Here is a 23232-nt window from a genome sequence, read left to right as displayed (position 1 = left end):
AATCTCCTTCCCCTCTCCCCTCCCCTTCCCCTTCCCCCCTCCCCTCCCCTTCCCCTTCCCCCCTCCCCTCCCCTTCCCCTTCCCTCCTCTTTGCTCTTTTTCTCGTCTTTCGAGTCTCTTTTCTTCCCTTCTCTTCTCTTTGGGCCACTTCCTGAGCATACGGTTTCAGATAGTGGGTAGTCACAGAATCTGCACAGTCAATTTTGAAATTTGGTCACCTTGAACTAGCACATCAGAAAGATTTTTGATCTCCAAACATCAGAAACTCCTGTGTTGGTGGCATCATAAAATTTGGGCTCTGCTGTGGCAGGGAGCTCAGGGCATTAGCATTCCATACTGGTCTTCCAGGAATGTGGTCAAATATGTAGTAATAGTGGTGACTAACATCTGTCTAGTGCTTGATAAAGTACATCTACATGGCCTAATCTCATTTAATACACACAGCAACTTTGTGTTTGGGTACTATTCTTTTCTCAGTTTTACAGAGATAATAAATAATTGCTTAATATCACACCTCCACTAACAATGGGGCTGGAACCCTGGTCTCCTGACTATAATACATTTTTTTTCAATACAGCACGTGCTCAGTGCTTATGGAGAAATACTGAGCAAAAGTGTCCAGAGTCGCATGTGCGGTGACAATTTTCAAGGAACAGACATCTTAGGAAAGAGTTCCCCACAGAGACTTATAACCAGTATAGCCCATAAATGCCCTTAAGGTAGGCGTGGCACTTGGAGAGGTTATTAACCACTCGGCTGTTTTGGGGGGTAATGGCTGGGGTATGTGTGTCTCAGTTTTCACTTGGTCGTTAATAATCTTGAATGGTTAGAAGTAAAGTAAGGCTTGGATACCATCAGGTAATGCATTGGTAAGAAACACAACTTTAACTAACTGTACCAGCAGATACATACAGTTAATTATCCGACTCAGATAAGTCAGAAAGCAACAGCTTATAGGAGGTGGAAGAAAACATTTTGTCCTGGTGAACCTGATGGGAGGAGGGTTGATTCTCGGAAGGGTAACAGATGTTATCAATGACAAGGGTATCTTAGCTCTTTCCACAAATGTGCACCATTTCCTATTCTTAGACTTTGCAGGGGGATGAAACTCATGGCATATATTTGGGCTGTACAACCTGTTGAATGCAGAGCCTCCTATACTAATGCTTGGAGGAAGATTGTCTGGTTTTTAGCATGAATTCTGGGACTAACTCTGGCCGACATCAAATCCTCTACATGTCTGAAGGAATCATCTCAGGCACAGGTCTCAGGTGGAGGCTGTACTTTTCAGATGCTTTCTCAAGAGCAGATTTATACCACCTGCTGTTGTTTGCGTCTTTAAAAAAACCCGTAACACTGTCTTCGTCACGGGAATAGTGGTAAATAGGAAGAGGACAAGCTGGTCTTCAAGAATAGGTCATTACCAGGAAAAATTACTTCAGGAGGATGGGATCTTAAGTTGTTTCAGCCAATCAAAAGGAAGAAAATAATAACAGGAAAGAAGGAGATCATAATAAAACATAACTGCGGGAAAACCTGTTTTTAAATTACTTCAGAATAAACCTAAAGCAACTGGAAAGGAGGATAATAATAATAGGAAATAACATTAAATGGAACTCCGCCCAGCAACCAGAAGGTCCTCTTGTCCCGGAGCCGCAGCTGAGGCCTCAGCCTCTCCTCTCCCCCGGCACGTCCACTGTCATCAACGCCTCTTCAGTTGCTCCTTCAGAAGCCAGAAAATCTTTTCATCGAAACCCCAGTTCCCACGCCCCTTCTGCGCTTAAGCTGTGGGTGTGCCAGGAAGGTACCGCTCTGTGCTCCTTGGCTGTAGCGGTTCTCCCACCTCACCATCCACGGCAGCTGCATCTGTGGTTGGGTACCTGCCATGCGCTTAGGACCAGCCCTTTGTATCGATTATCCCACTTACTCAGTGGGCTGAGTACTGTTGTTCGCTAGTATGGAACTGTTTTCAGGTATCAAAGTTCTCCGTGTTTTTACTGGCTCTGCTGATGGCACTACGTGTTCCTCCTGCAGTTGGTTTGGGTACAGCCCTCAGCACCTTCTTAATGGAAGGGCTTTCGTATTTAATATTTAGAATTCACTGGGACACTGGATCCATAGCCTACAAATGGCATTTTAATGTCGATACTTCGGGCATTTTTTTTTTTTTAAGAAATGAGGATTTCCTTTTTTTTTTGTTTTTTCACCAAAGCCTAGCACTAAGAAACACTCCAGTGCAGGATGCTTTCATTTCCCTATGTATTCTGGATACTTCCTTAGTTAGCAAGGTGTCCATTACATGCAACATGGACAATTTTATCTTTATTTCTATTTTTTTTACATCTTTATTGGAGTATAGTTGTTGGCAATGGTGTGATAGTTTCTGCTTTATAACAAGGTGAATCAGTTATACAAATACATATATCCTCATAGCTCTTCCCTCTTGCGTTTCCCTCCCTCCCATCCTCCCTATCCCATGCCTCCAGGCGGTCACAAAGCACCAAGCTGATCTCCCTGTGCGATGCACCTGCTTCCCACTAGCTATCTAGTTTACATTTGGTAGTGTATTTATGTCCATGCCACTCTCTCACTTCAAACATGGACAATGTTAACTAAAAAGTAACCAGAAATAGATTTCATTAAGGTCTTCATTAACATATAATAAAAGGTACAGTCAGTATTTTAAATTTGTTTTACTTCACACTGGAGACCTAGTATGTTCTTATAAGGAATAGAACTAATAAGTTCTCTTGTTTGCTTTTTGTGGCTTCAGACGATTTCATGAATGAGTCAGTTAATATCAACAAACCCACTGTGGACCAACAAGGCCTTTTTTATTCCTAGAAGCTCAACACCTTAGAAAATTTTTACTCTTGTATTCAAGGCTATATTTTTTTTTTCTTTAAAGAGACATAATTAGGCCATTCAAAGATCCTGTTAAGTACAGGTTAAACTTCAGTCAAATAGCACTACTGGAATGAAATCAATGAATAGATGTTGCTTTTCCCTGAAACGAACAGAGATGAAACTTTGGAAACCTGCTACATGGGTTGTTCTGGCAAAAGAAACAAGCTGGTGACTAAGTGAGAGGCACATTCAGAGCTTCCCACACACTGTTCAACACACAGTGCAGCGATTCTGATTAGTAGGAAGGAGAAAGGAAGATGGAAGGCCAGAAGGCCAGAGAGCTGCCAGGTGGACCCACCAACAGATGCACCTCAGAGAAGGGGCTTCTGAGTGTCCCGTCACTCACGCACGTTAGAATTATCACAGAGGCGCAAAATCTAAACTTGCAATTCAAATCGCTGCTTTGAAGCCTGGGATAATCAGTTGTCTTCCCCTTGCTGGCTAGAAAAGCCTCCTGTTTGCTCAGTTTACACAGTTTATCCCACCGCGAGTCATAGATATTCATTTGTTCTCTACACATAAGAAGTGTTTTAAGAAAGTCAGATGACTGCTCTCTTCCGGGTTTTCCACTTTCCTCCTTTTAAAGTGGCCATTATTGTTTGTGGGGTAGGGGAAGGAGTTGGAAACCAAATTGTTAAACCAACAGAATGCTTTGTTATCAGTGGCACAATCTTGGAGACATTTAACTCTGATAATTTAAGGAAAAAAAATCTTAATCTTCAGATGAATATATTTTTGATTTTTATTCATATTACTGCTGCTATGCAACCCACAAATATTCCAAGTTCTGCTTACTACAGGCCTTGCCGAGTTATCCACGTCCTTGACAAGAGATCTAGTTCTCGCTGAGGAGCTTCTGACAAATAGTGGAACAATGCAACAACTGGGAACTTAAAAATCTGTGCTCCACAAAGCAAACTGGCAAACAAACTTACCAATGTTTTAATCACTGTTTAAGAAGATGACAGATTTTTATTTTGGCGACAATCTAGCACTCAAGAATTATTGCCGATGATTTAGAAGAGAACAAATTTGTTGGACCAAAGAGACAGGGAAGTCTTCAAACAACTATAACTGCTCTTGTATTTTCACCCTTTTGGAATGTCTTAAGGAATAGAATTTTAAAAAATGTAGTTTACACATTGCATAAAGCACTCCTTTATCCTATGACATTCTTAATAGGGTACACGTTTCATCGACTGTTTTATAGATTCTTTACACTGTAAAGACAATTTTTGCTTTGATGGAAAACTGTAGGGCGCGGTCAGCTAACTGCCACGCAGCAGGAAGCTGAAGCAAGCTGAATCATCCTTCCTGTGGCCACTGCGCTTGCGCTAAGTATACTAATGAGGTTTTAAAGTAGCGACCTATCCGATGCTGGCTCACAAGTCGCACCATCAGCGAAAGCCAATCACAGAGCGACACATGTTCTTAATCCCTATATAAGCAGACTGCTATAGGATTGCGGGGTCTTCCTTCCATCTTTTCTTTAACCAAGCTGTGCTCCAATAAAGTGTGATACGAGAAGAATCTTGCGTGTGGCGACTCGTCATTCTGCTGGTCGGAGGCGGCTCGCCGCAGAAAACTATGTGTTGTTTAGAGTACACTCTTCCAGGTTCTCAGTTCCTGCTTTTATGGGGTGGGCTCTGCACCTTTCAGGCCTTTGAGCTATTTTAGGACTACATAAGTTGTAGCAGCAATGCAAAATAATTCTTGTTTACGGACGTGTAAGTACATTCTGTCTGGTGCGGGTTCCTCTGACTTTCCTCTTTCACTGTGGAAGAAGCCAGGTGTGCCTCTGTTTGCACATTCATTTGAATACTTAAAAGTTTAAATAAAATCTTGAGGACATGTTTATTTTCTACCTGTATGAGAGTCGTGATTTTACTTTTATTTGTTTGGAAAACTATCCTTTAACAACAATATAAAGGAAAAAGAGTTTTATGAGTGGAAAGTTTTGAAATTCAGGATCTATAGTCTCTGATCTCAGAGATGGTTACCACTCTTCTCTTTTTCCCTTTTTGTACCATAATTTTACTTTTCTTTCATTCAGCTAGTACTCCTTTTTTCTTTTTTTTTTTTAAACCTCAGATAAACTTTTTAACAAGTGGCCAAACAATGCAACCACTTGTACTTTAAAGCTGTGCTCCACAGTTAAAATGAACAAGCCCATGAACATTTTAATCACGGTTAAAAAATTACTTGTCTTTATTGTGGCAACAGTGTAGCATGCAAGAAATACTACTGATGATTTGTTAGAGAACTTAACTTTGTTGGACTTAACAGGGGAAACTCTTTAGATAATTATAAGCGCTGTATATTTTCACTTAACTCCCTTTTGGAAGTTCATCGTTTTATTGGGACCACCCATGGGAATCCCTACACTACATTCAAAGGAAACATCTCACAGCATCCAATAAACACAAGCAGGTGCTCACACTCACCGTGCCCCACCAGAGTGCGTCCGCGTAGGTGGAGAATTCCTTATTGGCGTCCTTTTCCACCAGGTAGACAAGGAAAGACGAAAAAATCAGAACCAAAAATCCTATGTACCAAGCTGTGATTAATTCCTGGATATAAAAGGAATGAGAGATTTTTAGAGGTGAAAAATCTTTGAAAAAGGAAAAAAAAAAATACAAGCATGATTCCATGCGTTTGACTACTGCTTGGATATTTATGATGACTTTCACATAATCCACTACACCTTGTGTCCCACATTGCTTTAACCAATTACTGAAAAGATTAAGTTTGCTTTCGATGGGTTTAGTAAATATCATGGCAGCAAGGGAAGAAGTTAAGAACACCCTGCCCGCACCTGGGCGAGGGCCGCCCCACCTTGCTGTGCGCGTAGACCACGGAGCCCAGCAGCTTCCAGGTGCCGCCGCGCCTGTCCATGCGCACCATGCGCAGGATCTGCAGGAAGCGCAGGCTGCGCAGCGCCGACGTGGCGAAGATGTTACCCTGAGTTTTGGCAGAAACTACCGCTATGGAGGCGATGAGAACGATGGTATCTGAAAGAAAGAGGGTGAAGCAGCCGTAAGTAGCACGACCGGGAGGTTTTAGTTTCCAAAACAGGATTTCAGAAAGGGTCCTTTTGACCTGTTTGGGGCCCAGGGAACTGCTCTTGAGCCCCAGGCCGGCACGCGCCACGCGGGCTCTGTGATCGCCGAGGAGTGGAAGGCGGAGGATGTGGCCTCCTGCGCCTGCTGCCCCGGTCTGACCCTCGGCCGTTCTCTGCTTTAGCCACGCAGGTTTGGACCACTCGCCGTTTAACCTTCAAAGGCCTGGACACCGCCTTCGGAAGGGCCGGTGCTTGGAGGGCTTCGGGCTGGCGCAGCGTCCCCACGGCAGTCCTGGCGGCACGGGTGGTCCTGCCTGCAGGAAGGGGCTTCCGCCTCTGCCCCTGCCGCAGCACCGCGGCCTGCTGGCTGACGCCACAGAGACTACACAGCCTTTCCAGATGCGAAAGGGCTGCTTCGCATAATCACGTCTCCTGTTTTCTTGCCGAAGAAGCTGGCAGCTCTGTTCTGCAGAAATTCACTTGTGTTGTGGAGTCTGCACCTTTGCAGCCTCTCAGACAAAGGCCCCAACTGAGCAGACCGCTCTAAGCGTTCTGCTCTGCGTGCTCTGTACGGCGCCAGTCAGTTCTGGGTGAGTTCTGTGCACAAGTTAATTAACATTCCATTTGTTACAATAGAGGAGGTGATCATGCATACCACGCACTGCATGGGAACGGATATTTAATGTTTGACATATTGACGTTTGGCCTAAATCATATCTGCCCTTTTGCCAGCTAAAAAAAGAAAAAGAGCAGCCAAGGAGAGCATAGAAAAGATGAATGACTTAATCGCTCCAAGGGTAAACATCTGAGCGAGGGAAGGTAGGCTTTGAAGTGGGAGAGGTGAAGTGGGATGAATGGCTTCCAATGGAGATTTTACAGTAGGTTAGCTTGACCTGATCATCCTCAGTAAGATGTCCTTCCTGCTGCAAGTGGGCTGTGCATGACCAGGTGGCCACACTCCAAAGAAGAGCTCCACCTCAGGGGGTCGCAGTTACTGATGTTTCTGGGAGCCTCAGGGGTAACTGCTGTGTGAATGTGTATCCTCTGCCCAGCCCAGTCGTGCCTGCATTCAGGAAGGCCTGGCCCCTGGTGTGCACTAACAGCATCCTTGGACTCACTCTCCTGGTGCCCTTTTGGGTCAGGACTTGGAGAGGGTCAGGGGTTGGCAGGACGTGGGTGAGCCAAAGGGATTCCTCCAGTCGCATCTGCCCGCTGCGGGAGCTTGTGGCTGGGTGCACAGCCAGCCACAAATGCATCGTTTTCTCTCGCTCCATAGCTGTCGGAGATGAGAAGGAACTACCTACGTTGATACGGACATCAAAGACGTTAAGCGAGTAAAGTCAGTCGCAAAGCAGTATGTACAATGTACTCTTATTTAATAACACATATATTATACACCTAGGAAAGACATGTGAGAATAGACACAGAATATTACTATGAATTCTCTCTGGGGTAGAGAGTTGTGGTGAGTATGTGGATAAAGGGACTTTCTAAGTTATTAATTTTGGTAATGTTGGAGTTTTATAACAATGAAAATGTCTTTTGAAATCAGGAAAAAACTTTAAAAAAGAGTTAAATGTGAAAACATCTCTTGGTTTTCATCATTTGGAGGGACTTACTTCCAAGACAAGTGGTCTGCAGACAAAGGGACACTCCTTATATGGCCCTGACGGATATATATTTTGCTTCTATTTCTCATTGTAGGCCTGCTTCCTCACAAGGGTACAAAGGAAAGAAAAAGGTACAATATTAGAAAAAATTGAAAGAAGTGAATGACCAGTAGGGGTGCAGAAAGCACAGACTTAAGATTTACTTTGTGCCAGGCACTTCCTTTAGTTCTAGGTTTTTTACAAATGTTATATTATTTTAATTCTTATAACACCCCGTGTTGGTTAGGTATTCCACAGATGAAAAAAGCGAGACACAAAAAACATATATTGTATTAGTTTTAAAAAATCAGCTATAGGCCTGTTACACTACAGCACAAAAAGTATGCTATAAAGTTACAGTTCATTAGAGAAGACCTAGAAAAAGGAACCCTGTAGGTTTGAGACAATTTCAAAAATTATGCACAGTGAATCATCTAAAGATTTTAAGTCACATAATATGTAAAGGTAACCACAGATTAGATTTAATACGCTCATTTTAATTCAGATCAGAAAGTCAGAGTTCAATGAAATGAAGTCATAAATGAGCAACCACATGGCACACAATGAATGCACCCACAAAAATGTTTCTTGTTGGATTACAGTCATCCACTGGAATTTTGCTGTCAGTACCACCTAGATATTTCCCAGCTTAATATTTTAGAAGTTATGAGTACTCTTGACTTTCATTTTTATTCATGTATTTATTATTTTTGTAGACCATTACTTAGCAGAATGGAGGATCCACAAGGTTGGATACTTGTATCCGAAGTATCTAGAACAGTGCCTGAAACATGGTAGGCACTCAATAAATGTTTATAGAATAAACTTAGGTTAATAAACATTTAAAAGTAGCTTGAGCTTTGTTCTCTTACCACATCAGTGGCTTAATAACTGGAACATCAATCTAAAATACCTGTAAGTTAATCAAACCAGCACAGAATTCTACAGCAATATAATAATTCACAGCCGTCAGCCACTGATGTTTATAAAAAGGAAATCTCTCTAAGATTTATCTTTTATGACAGTGGGCAGCGTGGTCTTTAAAGATGGCATCATAGGAGACCCCTGAACCGTCGCCCTCCCACAGACACACCAAATGAACAGCTACACACGTAGTAATTCCCTCTGCAGGAAATCCAGAAACTAGCCAAGGGGCTCCTATGCACTGGGAGAATGAGAAAACGCTCACATCAAAACGGCAGGAGAGGCTGAGACGCACTCACCATAAACCCCAGTCCTAGCAGCAGGGACCTCCAACTCCCAGCTTTTCCCTGGGAGGCTAAGGGTTTGAACCCCATTTTTAGCGCCCCAATTTTTAAGACTCCCACCAGAGTGATGCCCCTCCCCGAACACCTAGCTCTGAAAGCCGCGGGGCTTGCATCCGTGAGCCCCACACACTACAGCAAACACAGAAGCAGGTATCAGCGGGCGTGAGTACTGGGCCTCCGCTCACGCACCACCCGTGTCCAGGCAGAAACGTCAGTCTCCCCGACCTTTCCTGAAAGGGTTCTACTTGCGTACTTTAAAAGCTGCCGCCTGCCAGTCAGGCCTCTAATTTTTAGCATCCAACTAGGGAGTGGCTGCAGTTCTCTCCTGAGACCACAGAAGCCGGTGGACGCCTCCCCTGGCCTTTCCCTCTGGCCTGCTCCAGTTTGCCAGTATCTCCCTCAGGAAGCTTTTATACACATCTGGTGCCCCAGCTTTTGAGGCTGCTGCTTGACAGAAGAACCCCTGGATCACCTGGCTCTGACAGCCAGTGGGGCTTTCATATAGGAGTCCCACAGGCCTGTAGCAAAGAAAGAAGTTCATAATGGGTTCCGGACCCCATAGCCCCCTCCCCCACTCCATGGCTGTATAACTGGGCCCAGTACAGAGGGGACAGGTGAAATGCCCACCTCCCAGTTTCTCCTTGGATGGGGTCTAATGACACACTTTCCCCACTGCTCCTAAACTGGACCCTGTATCTAGGAGCTGACTGTGACCCTCCCCCTGGGACACTGATCAGTCTGGGCACATATTCAACCACTGGGTGCCACTAAAAACAGGGAAAGTGATTAGACAATCACATAGGTTTTAGAGACAACCAGAAGCCAAGGCTGGGCTGATTGATGACGTTCATCTCCCACACAAGATCAGTCTGTCAAGAATAGGGTAGGAGGCTGTTCATCTAACACACAGAAATCCACACAAAGAGTCAAGGAAAATGAAGAAACAAAATAATATGTTCCAAACAAAAGAACAAGATAAACTACCAGAAACAGATCTTAATGAAACAGACAACCTAGAAGAAATAGTTAGATTACTAGAAACATACAACCTACCAAGGCTAAATCAGGAAGAAATAGAAAAGCTGAACAGACCAATTACTAATGAAGAGATAGAATCAGTAATCAAAAACCTCCTAACAAACAAAAAAGTCCAGGACCAGAAGGCTTCACTGGTGACTTACATCAACATTTAAAGAATAAGTGCCAATCCTTCTCAAACTCTTCCATAAAAAGAACAGAAGAGGAGGAAACACTTCCAAACTCATTTTATGAGGTCAGCATTACCCTGTTATCAAAACCAGATAAGGACACCACAAGAAAATAAAAGTACATATGCCTGATGAATGTAGATGTAAAAGTCCTTAATGAAATCCTAGCAAACTGAATTCAACAGTACATTAAAAGGATCATACACCATGATCAAGTAGGATTTATTCCAGGGATGCAAGGATGGTTCAACACCTGCAAATCAATCAATGTGATACACCACATTAACAAAAGGAAGGGTAAAAATTATACGATCATCTCAATAGATGTAGAAAAAGCACTTGACAAAATACACACACTTTCATGATAACAACTCTCAACAAAGTGGATATAGAGGGAATGCACCTCAACGTAATAAAAGCCACAAAACAAGCCCATAGGTAACATCATACTCAGTGGTAAAAAACTGAAAATTTTCCCTTTAAGATAGGAACAAATTATGATGCCCACTCTTGCCAGTTTTATTCACCTTAGTATTGGAAGTCCTAGCCAGAGCAATTAGGCAAGAAAGAGAAATAAAAGTCATCCAAATCAGAAATGAAGAAGTAAAACTGTCACTATTTGCAGATGACATATTATATATAGAAACCCCTAAAGACTCCACCAAAAAACTGTTGGAAATAATAAATGAATTAAGCAAAGTTGCAGGACACAAAATAAATATTCAAAAATCAGTTGTGTTTCTATATACTAACAACAATCTATCAGAAAGAGATATTAAGGAAAAAATCCCATTTACAACAGCACCAAAAAGATTAAAATATTTAGGAAGGAGTTTGATCAAGGAGGTGAAAGATCTGTTTGGTGAAAACTATAAAACATTGATGAAAGAAAGTGAAGAAGACACTAATAAATGGAAAGATATTCTATGCTGATGGATTGGAAGAATTTGTATTGTTAAAATGTCCATACTACCCAAAGCAATCTACAGATTCAGTGCAATCTCTATCAAATTCCAGTGCTGTTTTTCACAGAAATAGAACAAACAGTCCCAAACTCGTATGGAATCACAAAGACCCTGAATAGCCAAAACAATCTTGAGAAGGAAGAACAAAACTAGAAACATCACACATTCTCATTTCAAATTATATTACAAAGTTATAGTAATCAAAACAGTATGATATTGGCATAAAAACAGACACATAGGTCAATGGAACAGAATAGAGAGCCCAGAAATAAACCCACACATATATGGTGAGTTAATTAACGACAAAGGAGCAAGAATATACAATGGGGAAAGGACAGTCTCTTCAATAAACGGTGTTGGGAAAACTGGATAGTCACATGCAAAAGAATGAAACTGGACCATTATCTTACACCACTTACAATAATTAACTCAAAATGGATTAAAGACAAATGTAACACCTGAAACTATAAAACTCCTAGAAGAACATGGGGGTAAGCTTCTTGACATTTGCCTTGGCAATGATTTTTTGGATTTGACACCAAAAGCAAAGGCAAGAAAAGCAAAAATTAACAAGCAAAACTACAACTGAAAAGCTTCTGTACAGCAAAGGAAACCATCAACAAAATGAAAAGGCAATGAAAGAGAGAAAATATTTTCAAATCACATAGCTGATAAGGAGTTAATATCCAAAATATACAAATAACTAATACAATTCAATAGTAAATAAGAAAAAGAAACCCAAACCCCCAAACAATCAAATTAAAAATCAGGCAGTGGATCTGAACAGACATTTTCCCAAAGACGACATACAAATGGCCAACATGTACTGAAAAGGTGCTCAATATCACTAATCATTAGGGAATGCAAATCAAAACCTCATACCTGTTAACATGCTATATCAGAAAGGCAGGAGATAAATGTTGGAGAGGATGTGGAGAAATGGGAACCCTCTTGCACTGTTGGTGGGAATGTAAATTGGTGCAGCCACTATGGAAATCAGTATGGAGGTTCCTCAAAAAATTAAAAATAGAACTATCACAGGACCCAGCAATCCTATTTCTGGGTGTATATCCAAAGATAATTAAAACAGGATCTTGAAAGATGTCTGCACATCCGTGTTCACTGCAGCATTATTCTCAATAGGCAAGATATGGAAACAACCTAAGTGTCCATCAATGAATGGATGAATGGGTAAAGAAGAGCTATCTATCTATCTACCTACCTATCTATCTATCGAAATATTGTACATCCATGAGAAAGAAGGAAATCCTAATGTCTGAAAAAACATGGATGGACCTCAAGGGCATTAAGCTAAGTGAAATAAGCCAGATAGAGAAAGACAGATACTGTATATCACTCATATGTGGAATCTAAAAAAGTAAAACTCATAGAAACAGAGACTAGAATGTTTACCAGGGTGTAGGGGGTGGGGAGATGTTGGTGAAAGGTTGCAAACTTCCAGTTATAAGACGAATAAGTTCTGGGGAACCTAATGTACAGCATGGTGATTATAGTTAATAATACTGTATTATATATTTGAAAGTTGCTACGAGAGTGAATCTTAAATATTTTCACCACAAAAATGAAATGGTAATTATGCGACGTGATGGAGTTGTTATCTCACAATCGTTGTGCAGTATGTAAGTGTATCAAATCGATAGATTGTACACAAACTTACACCATGTTTTTGTCAAGTACATTTCAATAAAGCGGGGGAAAAACTGGGTCGAACAGCTTAAACTGCTCTAATAACAATTTAACTAATAACAATTAGTTATTTGTCCAAAATGTGTTTGCAACATAGGAGCATTTGTTTTAAGTGAAGACAGCACCTTTCAGTACAATGTAGGAATTACAGGTAGCCCTCAAGGCTCATTGGCTTCAGATTCATTTGTTCATCTGTTCGCATATGAAGAAGTTAATTGAGGGTCAAGCATTGTATTAGACACTTGCATTAGAAATGAATATTCACTCATCAATCTGATCATCAATCTACTGCAAATGTTTAGCAAGTCCCTACTGTGTACCAGGCATTGTGCCAAATGCTTTATGTGCACCAGTGGTTGTCAGTAGGGACAATTTTGCCTCCCGGGGGCATTTGGCAACGTCTGGAGACATATTTGGTTGTCATAACTGGGAAGGGGGTTGCTGCTGGCATCTAGTGGTGGAGGCCAGGGTTGCTTCAAAACATCCTACAATGCCGAGAACAGCCCTCTGAAAAAAGAATTACCAGTCCCAGTGTTAGCAGTGCCAAGACTGGGAAACCCTGAAGTCCATCATTTCATTTAGTCCTCCCAACAGCCCTATGAGGGAGACAGTATCATTCCTTTCTCCTCCTTACAAATGAAGAACTGAGGCTTGCGGGGGTCAACTAGCCAAGCACAATACCTACAAGCGGCTGAGCTGGCCCTTACCTGACTCCAAAGCTGTGCCCTTAAGAGTCATGGTACCCCATTCCTTGGATAAAGGAAATCTAGAGTGACATGGGCTGGGGGGTAGTGGTGGCGGGGAGGGTGAAAGGGGTAGGCTGCAAAAGCAGGTGGAAACTAAAGCAAGAATAAATTGTTACGATAAAGCATTGACGAAAGAAAGAAGTGCAGGGAGAATAAAGCAGAAATAAAATGGCACTAAAACAGATGGTACCTTTACGGATACATCCAGAGACAGTGGGGTTAGAGAAAGAAACAGAACTGCTAATAAACAAGGAGGAGCTCCAAGCTGCATGAAGAAAAAAAAAAGTGTAATCTGGAGCTCTTAAATGCCCCTCCCAACGGAAACAGTGGGGAACAAGTCAGGAAGCAGTGAAGAAACAGTTACTGATTACAGGCAGCCCATTAGGGATGTGGAATATAGGCTTATAAGCTATTAGGAAGTAGGCTCACATATCCACTGAGTCACTTAGAATGTTTTATGGATGAATTCTTGAGACTTGAGGAGACTGCAAAGATTTGAATGAAGTAAATACTGTGATATTTAAGACACGCAGGGTGTGTATGAGGTTATAATTAGACCCCTCTGGAACTTTGCTCCAGGATTAGTCAGCAAAATCAATACAAATCGATCACCCCGGATGCTGAGTAAAAGGGATTAGTCACTGAAATACTGAAAAGCCCTCATTATAAGGTGGATTCACATCCAAGGTGACCCTATCACGGACCTAAGATTGGGTTAAAGCAGGGTCAATTGTATATCTGAACTTGGCGGGCGGTGTTTGTTGCTACAATTACGTGACGCAATGCATCTATCAGAAAGTATATTTTAGTATGCTTGGCCTAATTTAAAATCATAAAGGGAAGAACTAAATCACATGGATTAAACAAAGCACAGTTGAACACTTTTATACTAGTAATTGTTAGGAGAGATACGTTTTCTAGAGGTGAACCACAAAGGGGGTACATCTTGACATCTAGAAACTGTCTGGAGACTTCAGGTTTTAAGAATTTTTGTAAATTATGTTAGAGTCTCAGAAAGATTCCCCTAATAGCTAACATAAATTTCCCTCTTGCACTTTAAGGTCATTTCATCTTCTTGCCTCTGGGCAAAACAGAAGTGCAACAATTACTACATTCCCGGTGATTCTACCCTCTCCCACCTCCATTTTTGTTCTAATTCCTTGAGCTCTTTTCAGTGACTTCACTATAAGCTAAAATTTGGATAATTTTAATGAAATATCTGTTTTAAAATTATAAAAGTAATAGCTGCTATAAAATGTCAAAACCTTAGACATATGTATAAGAAGTAAATTTATTTAATTAGCTAATTCTTTACTAAGGAGCTGTAAGTTCTTTAATTTTTGCTATTAAAATGATGCTGAAATGAATAGCCTTGTACACAAATTTTTGTAGGCATTCTCTTTAAGGATACATTCCTGGAGATTGGATTGCTGGGTTGAAGGCTGGCACATTTTGAGTTTTGATACCAAAGTGCCCTCCAAATGGTGGTACCAATGATCACTAACAATGTATGAAAGTATTTATCTCTCCTTGCTAAAAAAATGACGATAGTAATAATAATAGCTAAAATTTACTGTTTACTGTGTAATACTGTTCTAAGCATTTTCAAGTATTACGTGGAATATTATAAATTTGTAATCTTTGCTAATATGATAGATAAAACATCACCTTTTTTTTTTTTTTAACAGATTCATGTCATGAAGAAGTCATAGAAGACAAGTCATCAAGAAGGCCTTTGCCCAAGATTATGAAACTACTTTCCTAGATTCTGTCTGGTGTATTTAGCTGCTCATTTAGTTAACATATGTACTCTGTTTGGCATGTTCTTTGTGGCAACGGTAGCTAGCTGTCCTCCACAGATACATGCTTATCTTCTGAGGCACAGAACTACACCTGGGAAGCGGCTGCCTACCAGGGACGTCATTTCCCAGGTCCGCTCGCCTCTGGGTGGGGGGATGTGACCCATCCTAGCCGATGGAAGGTGAGTGGAGATGGTGTGTGCCTCTTCCGGGCTGAGGGGAAGCAGATGGCCTTAGGGGCTGTCTTTTCCCGTCTGCCAGCTCATGTGGGCCTTCAGGATGTCCTTAGGGGCCAGATGCTGAAGATGGCGGGGCCTTGTCAGCCAGGTCCTGAGTGACCGCATGCAGCAGGGCTTCTACCACACACCCCAGCCCCAGCGAGAAGCACCTTCATTGGACTCTCACGCAAGGAAGAAATGAACTTCTAATTTGAGAAGTTACTGGAATTTGAGAATTTGTATGTTATAACAATTAGCATTACTCTAACTGAGACATCTTTAACTTTTATGAAATTTATGTTTGTCTCTCTGGTGAAGTAGAGAACTAATCTTTCTTTTTATCCTATGTGATAGCCAGTTTTTCCAATACCACCTAAATAAAAAGCCTATTCTTTTCCAAATGTCTCCATATACTCATGGAGAGGTCTATTTCTAGATTCTTTCTGTTCTATTGCCTATGCGTCATCAGTATGACACTAGATATTAGACAGGGTAATATCCCTTCAATGTTACTCCTTTGTAAAAAAAGCTTATGAATTATTCTAAACCTATTTATTTCTCCAGGTAAATTTCAGAATAAATGTACCCGTTAAAACCCCAGCATCCTGATACAGACTGCACGTTTGATTTTAGGTGAGCATCTTCTCTACTGCTTCCTTCATCTCACATCCAGTGAGCTGTGTACTTCTGCTGCTTCTGCTCCAAATATCTCCCCTCTCTCCCTCCTCCCACTGGTCCTGTGTCTCCCGGCTCAGGGCGAGGCTCCCTCTCTCCCGGCCACGCCACAGACTCTAAACAGCTCTTCTCACTCCTGTCTTTGCTTTCTCTAAACTCTTGTGTATTTTTTTGCCAGATTAAAATGTTAAAGTGATGACATTACTTCTCTGATCAAAAAAAGTTTGTTTTTCTTTTCCATTACTTAGAACAAAGATAAAATTCTGCTTCCCAGCTTCAAAGTGCTCTACAGAATGCTGCTCTTTCTGGAAAGCCCTTCCGCTTCCCCGTGTGGCCACCTCGCAGCTGCTGCTAGGGCTCAGCCCAGGTGCCAACTTGTCAAGGAGGCTGCCCTCACGCACTGGTGCCCGGGGCTCTGGGTGCACTCCTGTCACTCTTACGACCACTGTCAGTACCATCTGCTTGCCTGCCGGTCTCTCCCAGGAACTGTAAGACACTGAAGGCAGTCAAAGCACTTATTTTTCCTTGTAACCTCAGTGCCTGCTCAGTACCTGCCATAGTAAGATGTTCAATACTGATCTGATGGGTTATTTGCTTATAGTGAGCACAGAAATAGAATAACATTTTATAATTTCAAGGGTCTTAGAAACAATACAGTTAAAGAGCCATCATTCTGCAGTTGGGAAGCACGAATATACAAAATATATACAAGTAAAAAAATGTTAAAAAAGACCTTCAAGATGGCGGAGGGGTAAAACGTGGAGATAACCTTCCTCCCCACAGATACACCAGAAATACATCTACATGTGGAACGACTCCTACAGAACACCTACTGAACGCTGGCAGAAAGCCTCAGACCTCCCAAAAGTCAAGAAACTCCCCACGTACCTAGGTAGGGCAAAAGAAAAAAGAATAAACAGAGACAAAAGGATAGGGCCGGGACCTGCACCAGAGGGAAGGAGCCGTGAAGGAGGAAAAGTTTCCACACACTAGGAGCCCCTTCGCGGGCGGAGACTGCGGGTGGCGGAGGGGGGAAGCTTCGCAGCCGCAGAGGAGAGCGCAGCAACAGGGGTGCAGAGGGCAAAGTGGAGAGATTCCCGCACAGAGGATCAGGGCCGACCAGCTCTCACCAGTCTGAGAGGCTTGTGTGCTCACCCGCTGGGGCGGGTGGGGCTGCGAGCTGAGACTCGGGCTTCGGTCGGAGCGCAGGGAGAGGACTAGGGTTGGCTGTGTGAACAGAGCCTGCAGGGGGTTAGTACGCCACGGCTGGCCGGGAGGGAGTCTGGGGAAAAGTCTGGACCTGCCAAAGAGGCAAGAGACTTTTTCTTCCCTTTGTTTCCTGGTGTGCAAGGAGAGGGGCTTAACAGCGCCGCTCAAAGGAGCTCCAGAGACGGGCATGAGCCGCGGCTAAAAGCGCGGACACCAGAAACGGGCACGAGCCGCGGCCATCAGCACGGACCCGAGAGACGGGCGCGAGCTGCGCCTATCAGCGCGGACCCCAGAGACGGGCATGAGGCGCTAAGGCTGCTGCTGCTGCCACCAAGAAGCCTGTGTGCGAGCACAGGTCACTGTCCACACCTCCCCTCCCGGGAGCCTGTGCAGCCCGCCACTGCCAGGGTCCCGGGATCCAGGGACAACTTACCCGGGAGAATGCACGGCGCACCTCAGGCTGGTGCAACGTCACGCCGGCCTCTGCCACTGCAGGCTCGCCCCGCACTCCGTGCCCCTCCCTCCCCGTCCCCCGCCCTGAGTGAGCCACAGCCCCCGAATCAGCGGCTCCTTTAACCCCATCCTGTCTGAGTGAAGAACAGACGCCCTCAGGTGACCTACACGCAGAGGCAGGGCCAAATCCAAAGCTGAGACCCGGGAGCTGTGCAAACAAAGAAGAGAAAGGGAAATCTCTCCCAGCAGCCTCAGGAGGAGTGCATTAAATCTCCACAATCAACTTGATGTGCCCGCATCTGTGGAATACCTGCATAGACAACGAATCATCCGAAAATTGAGGCCGTGGACTTTGGGAGCAACTGTAGACTTGGGGTTTGCTTTCTGCATCTAATTTGTTCCTGGTTTTATGTTTATCTTAGTTTAGTATCTAGAGTTTATTATCATTGGTAGATTTGTTTATTGATTTGGTTGCTCTCTTCCTTTTTTCTTTATTTATAGATATACATATATTTTTTTTCCTTTTTCTCTTTTCATCAGGGTATGTGTATCCTTTTTTGTATGATTTTGTCTGTTTAGCTTTGCTTTTACCATTTGTCCCAGAGTTCTGTCTGTCCCTTTTTTATTCTGTTTTTTATTACTTTTTACTTTTTAAATTTTTAATAATTTTTTTATTTTAGTAACTTTATTTTCCTTCCTTCCTTCTTTCCTTCCTTCCTCCCTTCTTTCTTTCTTCCTTTCTTTTTTTCTCTCTTTTCTTCTGAACTGTGTGGCTGACAGGGTCTTGGTGCTCCGGCCGGGTGTCAGGCCAATGCCTCTGAGGTGGGTGAGCCGAGTTCAGGACACTGGTCCACCAGAAACCTCCCAAGCTCCACAAAATAGCAAATGGCGAAAGCTCTCCCAGAGATCTCCATCTCAATGCTAAGACCAGCTCCACTCAATGATCAGCAAACTCCAGTGTTGGACACCCTATGCGAAACAACTAGCAAGATAGGAACACAGCCCCATCCATTAGTAGAGAGGCTGCCTAAAATCATAATAAGGTCACAGACACCCCAAAACACACCACGGGATGCGGTCCTGCCCACCAGAAAGATGAGATCCAGCCTCATCTACCAGAAAGTAGGCACTAGTCCCCTCCACCAGGAAGTCTACACAACCCACTGAACCAACCTTAGCTACTGGGGGAAGACACCAAAAACAACGGGAACTACGAACCTGCAGCCTGCAAAAAGGAGACACCAAACACAGTAAGTTAAGCAAAATGAGAACACAGAGAAACACACAGCAGATGAAGGAGCAAGATAAAAAACCCACCAGACCAAACAAATGAAGAGGAAATAGGCAGTCTACCTGAAAAAGAATTCAGAGTAATGATAGTAAAGGTGATCCAAAATCTTGGAAATAGAATGGAGAAAATAAACATTTAACAAGGACCTAGAAGAACTAAAGAGCAAGCAAACAATGATGAACAACACAATAAATTAAATTAAAAATTCTCTAGTAGGAATCAATAGCAGAATAACTGAGGTAGAAGAAAAGGTAAGTGACCTGGAAGAAAAAGAGTGGAAGTAACTGCCACAGAGCAGAATAAAGAAAAAAGAATGAAAAGAATTGAGGATACTCTCAGAGACATCTAGGACAACATTAAACGCACCAATATTCGAATTATAGGGGTCCCAGAAGCAGAAGAGAAAAAGACAGGGACTGAGAAAACATTTGAAGAGATTATAGTTGAAAACTTCCCTAATATGGGAAAGGATTAGTCAGTCAAGTCCAAGAAGTGCAGAGAGTCCCATACAGGATAAATCCAAGGAGAAACATGCCAAGATACATATTAATCAAACTATCAAAAGTTAAATACAAAGAAAACATATTAAAAGCAGTAAGGGAAAAGAAACAACATACAAAGGAATCGCCATAAGGTTAACAGCTGATCTTTCAGCAGAAACTCTGCAAGCCAGAAGGCAGTGGCAGGACATATTTAAAGTGATGAAAGAGTAAAACCTACAACCAAGATTACTCCACCCAGCTAGCATCTCATTCAGATTCGGCAGAGAAATTAAAACCTTTACAGACAAGCAAAAGATAAGAGAATTCAGCACCACCAAACCAGCTTAACAACAAATGCTAAAGGAATTTCTCTAGGCAGGAAATACAAGAGAAGGAAAAGACCTACAATAACAAACCAAAACAATTAAGAAAATGGTAATAGGAACATACATATCGATAACTACCTTAAATGTAAATGGATTAAATGCTCCAACCAAAAGACATAGACTGGGTGAACTGATAGAACAAAAAGATCCGTATATATGCTGTCTACAAGAGAACCACTTCAGACCTAGGGACATATACAGACTGAAAGTGAGGGGATGGAAAAAGATGTTCCATGCAAATGGAAATCAAAAGAAAGCTGGAGTAGCAATTCTCATATCAGACAAAATAGACTTTAAAATAAAGACTATTACAAGAGAGAAAGAAGGACACATAATGATCAAGGGATCAATCCAAGAAGAAGATATAACAACTGTAAATATTTATGCACCCAAAACAGGAGCACCTCAATACATAAGGCAAATGCTAACAGCCATAAAAGGGGAAATTGACAGTAACACAGTCATAGTAGGGGACATTAAGACCTTATTTTCACCAATGGAGAGATCATCCAAAATGAAAATAAATAAGGAAACACAAGCTTTAAATGATACATTAAACAAGATAGACTTAATTGATATTTATAGGACATTCCATCCAAAAAAAATAGAATACACTTTCTTCTCAAGTGCTCCTGGAACATTCTCCAGGATAGATCATATCTTGGGTCACAAATCAAGCCTTGGTAAATTGAAGAAAATTGAAATTGTATCGAGTATCTTTTCCGAGCACAACGCTATGAGACTAGATATCAATTACAGGAAAAAAATCTGTCAAAAATAAAAGCACATGAAGGTTAAACAGTACACTACTAAATAACCAAGAGATCACTGAAGAAATCAAAGAGGAAAACAAAAAATACCTAGAAACAAATGATAACGAAAACACGACGACCCAAAACCTATGGGATGCAGCAAAAGAGGTTCTAAGAGGAAAGTTTATAGCAATACAATCCTACCTCAAGAAACAAGAAACATCTCAAATAAACAACCTAACCTTACACCTAAAGCTATTAGAGAAAGAAGAACAAAAAACCCCCCAAAGTTAGCAGAAGGGAAGAAATCATAAAGATCGATCAGAAAAAAATGAAAAAGAAATGAAGGGAACAATAGCAAAGATCAATAAAACTAAAAGCTTGTTCTTTGAGAAGATAAAGTTGATAAACCATTAGCCAGACTCATCAAGAAAAAAAAGGGAGAAGACTCAAATCAATGGAATTAGAAATGGAAAAGAAGTAACAACTGACACTGCAGAAATACAAAGAATCATGAGACATTACTACAAGCAACTATATGCCAATACAATGGACAACCTGGAAGAAATGGACAAATTCTTAGAAAAGCACAACATTATGAGACTGAACCAGAAAGAAACAGAAAATATAAACAGACCAATCACAAGCACTGAAATTGAAACTGATTAAAAATCTTCCAACAAACAAAAGCCAAGGACCAGATGGCTCCACAGGCGAATTGTATCAAACATTTAGAGAAGAGCTAACACCCATCCTTCTCAAACTCTTCCAAAATATAGCAGAGGGAGGAACACTCCCAAACTCATTCTACGAGGCCATCATCACCCTGACACCAAAACCAGATGAAGATGTCACAAAGAAAGAAAACTACAGGCCAATATCACTGATGAACATAGATGCAAAAATGCTCAACAAAATATTAGCAAACAGAATCCAAGAGCACACAAAAAGGATCATACACCATGATCAAGTGGGGTTTATCCCAGGAATACAAGGATTCTTCAATATACACAAGTCAATCAATGTGATAAACCATATTAACAAATTGAAGGAGAAAAACTGTACGATCATCTCAATAGATGCAGAAAAAGCTTTTGACAAAATTCAACACCCATTTATGATAAAAACCCTCCAGAAAGTAGGCACAGAGGGAACTTACCTCAACATAATAGAGGCCATATATGACAAACCCACAGCCAACATCGTTCTCAATGGTGAAAAACTGAAACCATTTTCACTAAGATCAGGCACAAGACAAGGTTGTCCACTCTCACCACTATTATTCAACATAGTTTTGGAAGTTTTAGGCACAGCAATCAGAGAAGAAAAAGAAATAAAAGCAATACAAATAGGAAAAGAAGAAGTAAAGCTGTCACTGTTTGCAGATGACATGATAACTATACTTAGAGAATCCTAAAGATACTACTAGAAAACTACTAGAGCTAATCAATGAATCTGGTAAAGTAGCAGGATACAAAATTAAGGCACAGAAATCTCTGGCATTCCTATACACTAATGATGAAAAATCTGAAAGAGAAATTAAGTAAACACTCCCATTTACCACTGCAACAAAAAGAATAAAATACCTAGGAATAAACCTACCTATGGAGACAAAAGACCTGTATGCAGAAAACTATAAGACACTGATGAAAGAAATTAAAGATGATACAAACAGATGGAGCAGTAAACGACATTCTTGGATTGGAAGAATGAACATTGTGAAAATGACTATACTACCCAAAACAATCTACAGATTCAATGCAATCCCTATCAAACTACCAGTGGCATACTTCACAGAACTAGACCAAAAACTTTCACAATTTGTATGGCAACACAAAAGACCCTGAATAGCTAAAGCAATCATGAGAGAGAAAAATGGAGGTGGACGAATCAGGCGCCTGGACTCCAGACTATACTACAAAGCTACAGTAATTATGACAGTATGGTAGTGGCACAAAACAGAAATACAGATCAATGGAACAGGATAGAAAGCCCAGAGGTAAACCCACGCACATATGGTCACCTTATTTTTGATAAAGGAGTCAATAATATACAATGGAGAAAAGACAGCCTCTTCAATAAGTGGTGCTGGGAAACTGGTCAGCTACATGTAAAAGAATGAAATTAGAACACTCCCTAACACCATACACAAAAATAAACTCAAAATGGATTAAAGACCTAAATGTAAGGCCAGACACTATAAAACTCTTAGAGGAAAACATAGGCAGAACACTCCATGACATAAATCAGAGCAAGATGCTTTTTGACCCACCTCCTAGAGAAATGGAAATAAAAACAAAAATAAACAAATGGGACCTAATGAAACTTAAAAGCTTTTGCACAGCAAAGGAAAACATAAACAAAATGAAACAACAACCATCAGAATCAGAGAAAATATTTGCAAATGAAGCAACTGACAAAGGATTAATCTCCAAAATTTACAAGCAGCTCATGCA

At 41.6% G+C, this 23232-nt stretch overlaps 1 protein-coding gene across 1 annotated transcript in view; it reads right to left on the bottom strand.

Moving 5' to 3' along the window:
- The window catches only part of KCNQ5 (potassium voltage-gated channel subfamily Q member 5), a 579817-nt gene that overhangs the window by 102317 nt on the left and 454268 nt on the right, over nt 1–23232 (bottom strand). The window contains exons 4-5 of the mRNA XM_060283602.1: nt 5743–5918; nt 5352–5477 (exon numbers count right to left, since the gene is read on the bottom strand). Of these exons, the coding sequence (XP_060139585.1) occupies nt 5352–5477; nt 5743–5918 (302 nt within the window). The remainder of the gene's footprint in view (nt 1–5351; nt 5478–5742; nt 5919–23232) is intronic.

Source organism: Globicephala melas, chromosome 14, assembly GCF_963455315.2.
Source record: "Globicephala melas chromosome 14, mGloMel1.2, whole genome shotgun sequence".
NCBI lineage: Eukaryota > Metazoa > Chordata > Mammalia > Artiodactyla > Delphinidae > Globicephala > Globicephala melas.
The sequence above is the reverse complement of the archived record's forward strand: the minus strand, read 5'-3'. Positions and strand labels throughout refer to the sequence as shown.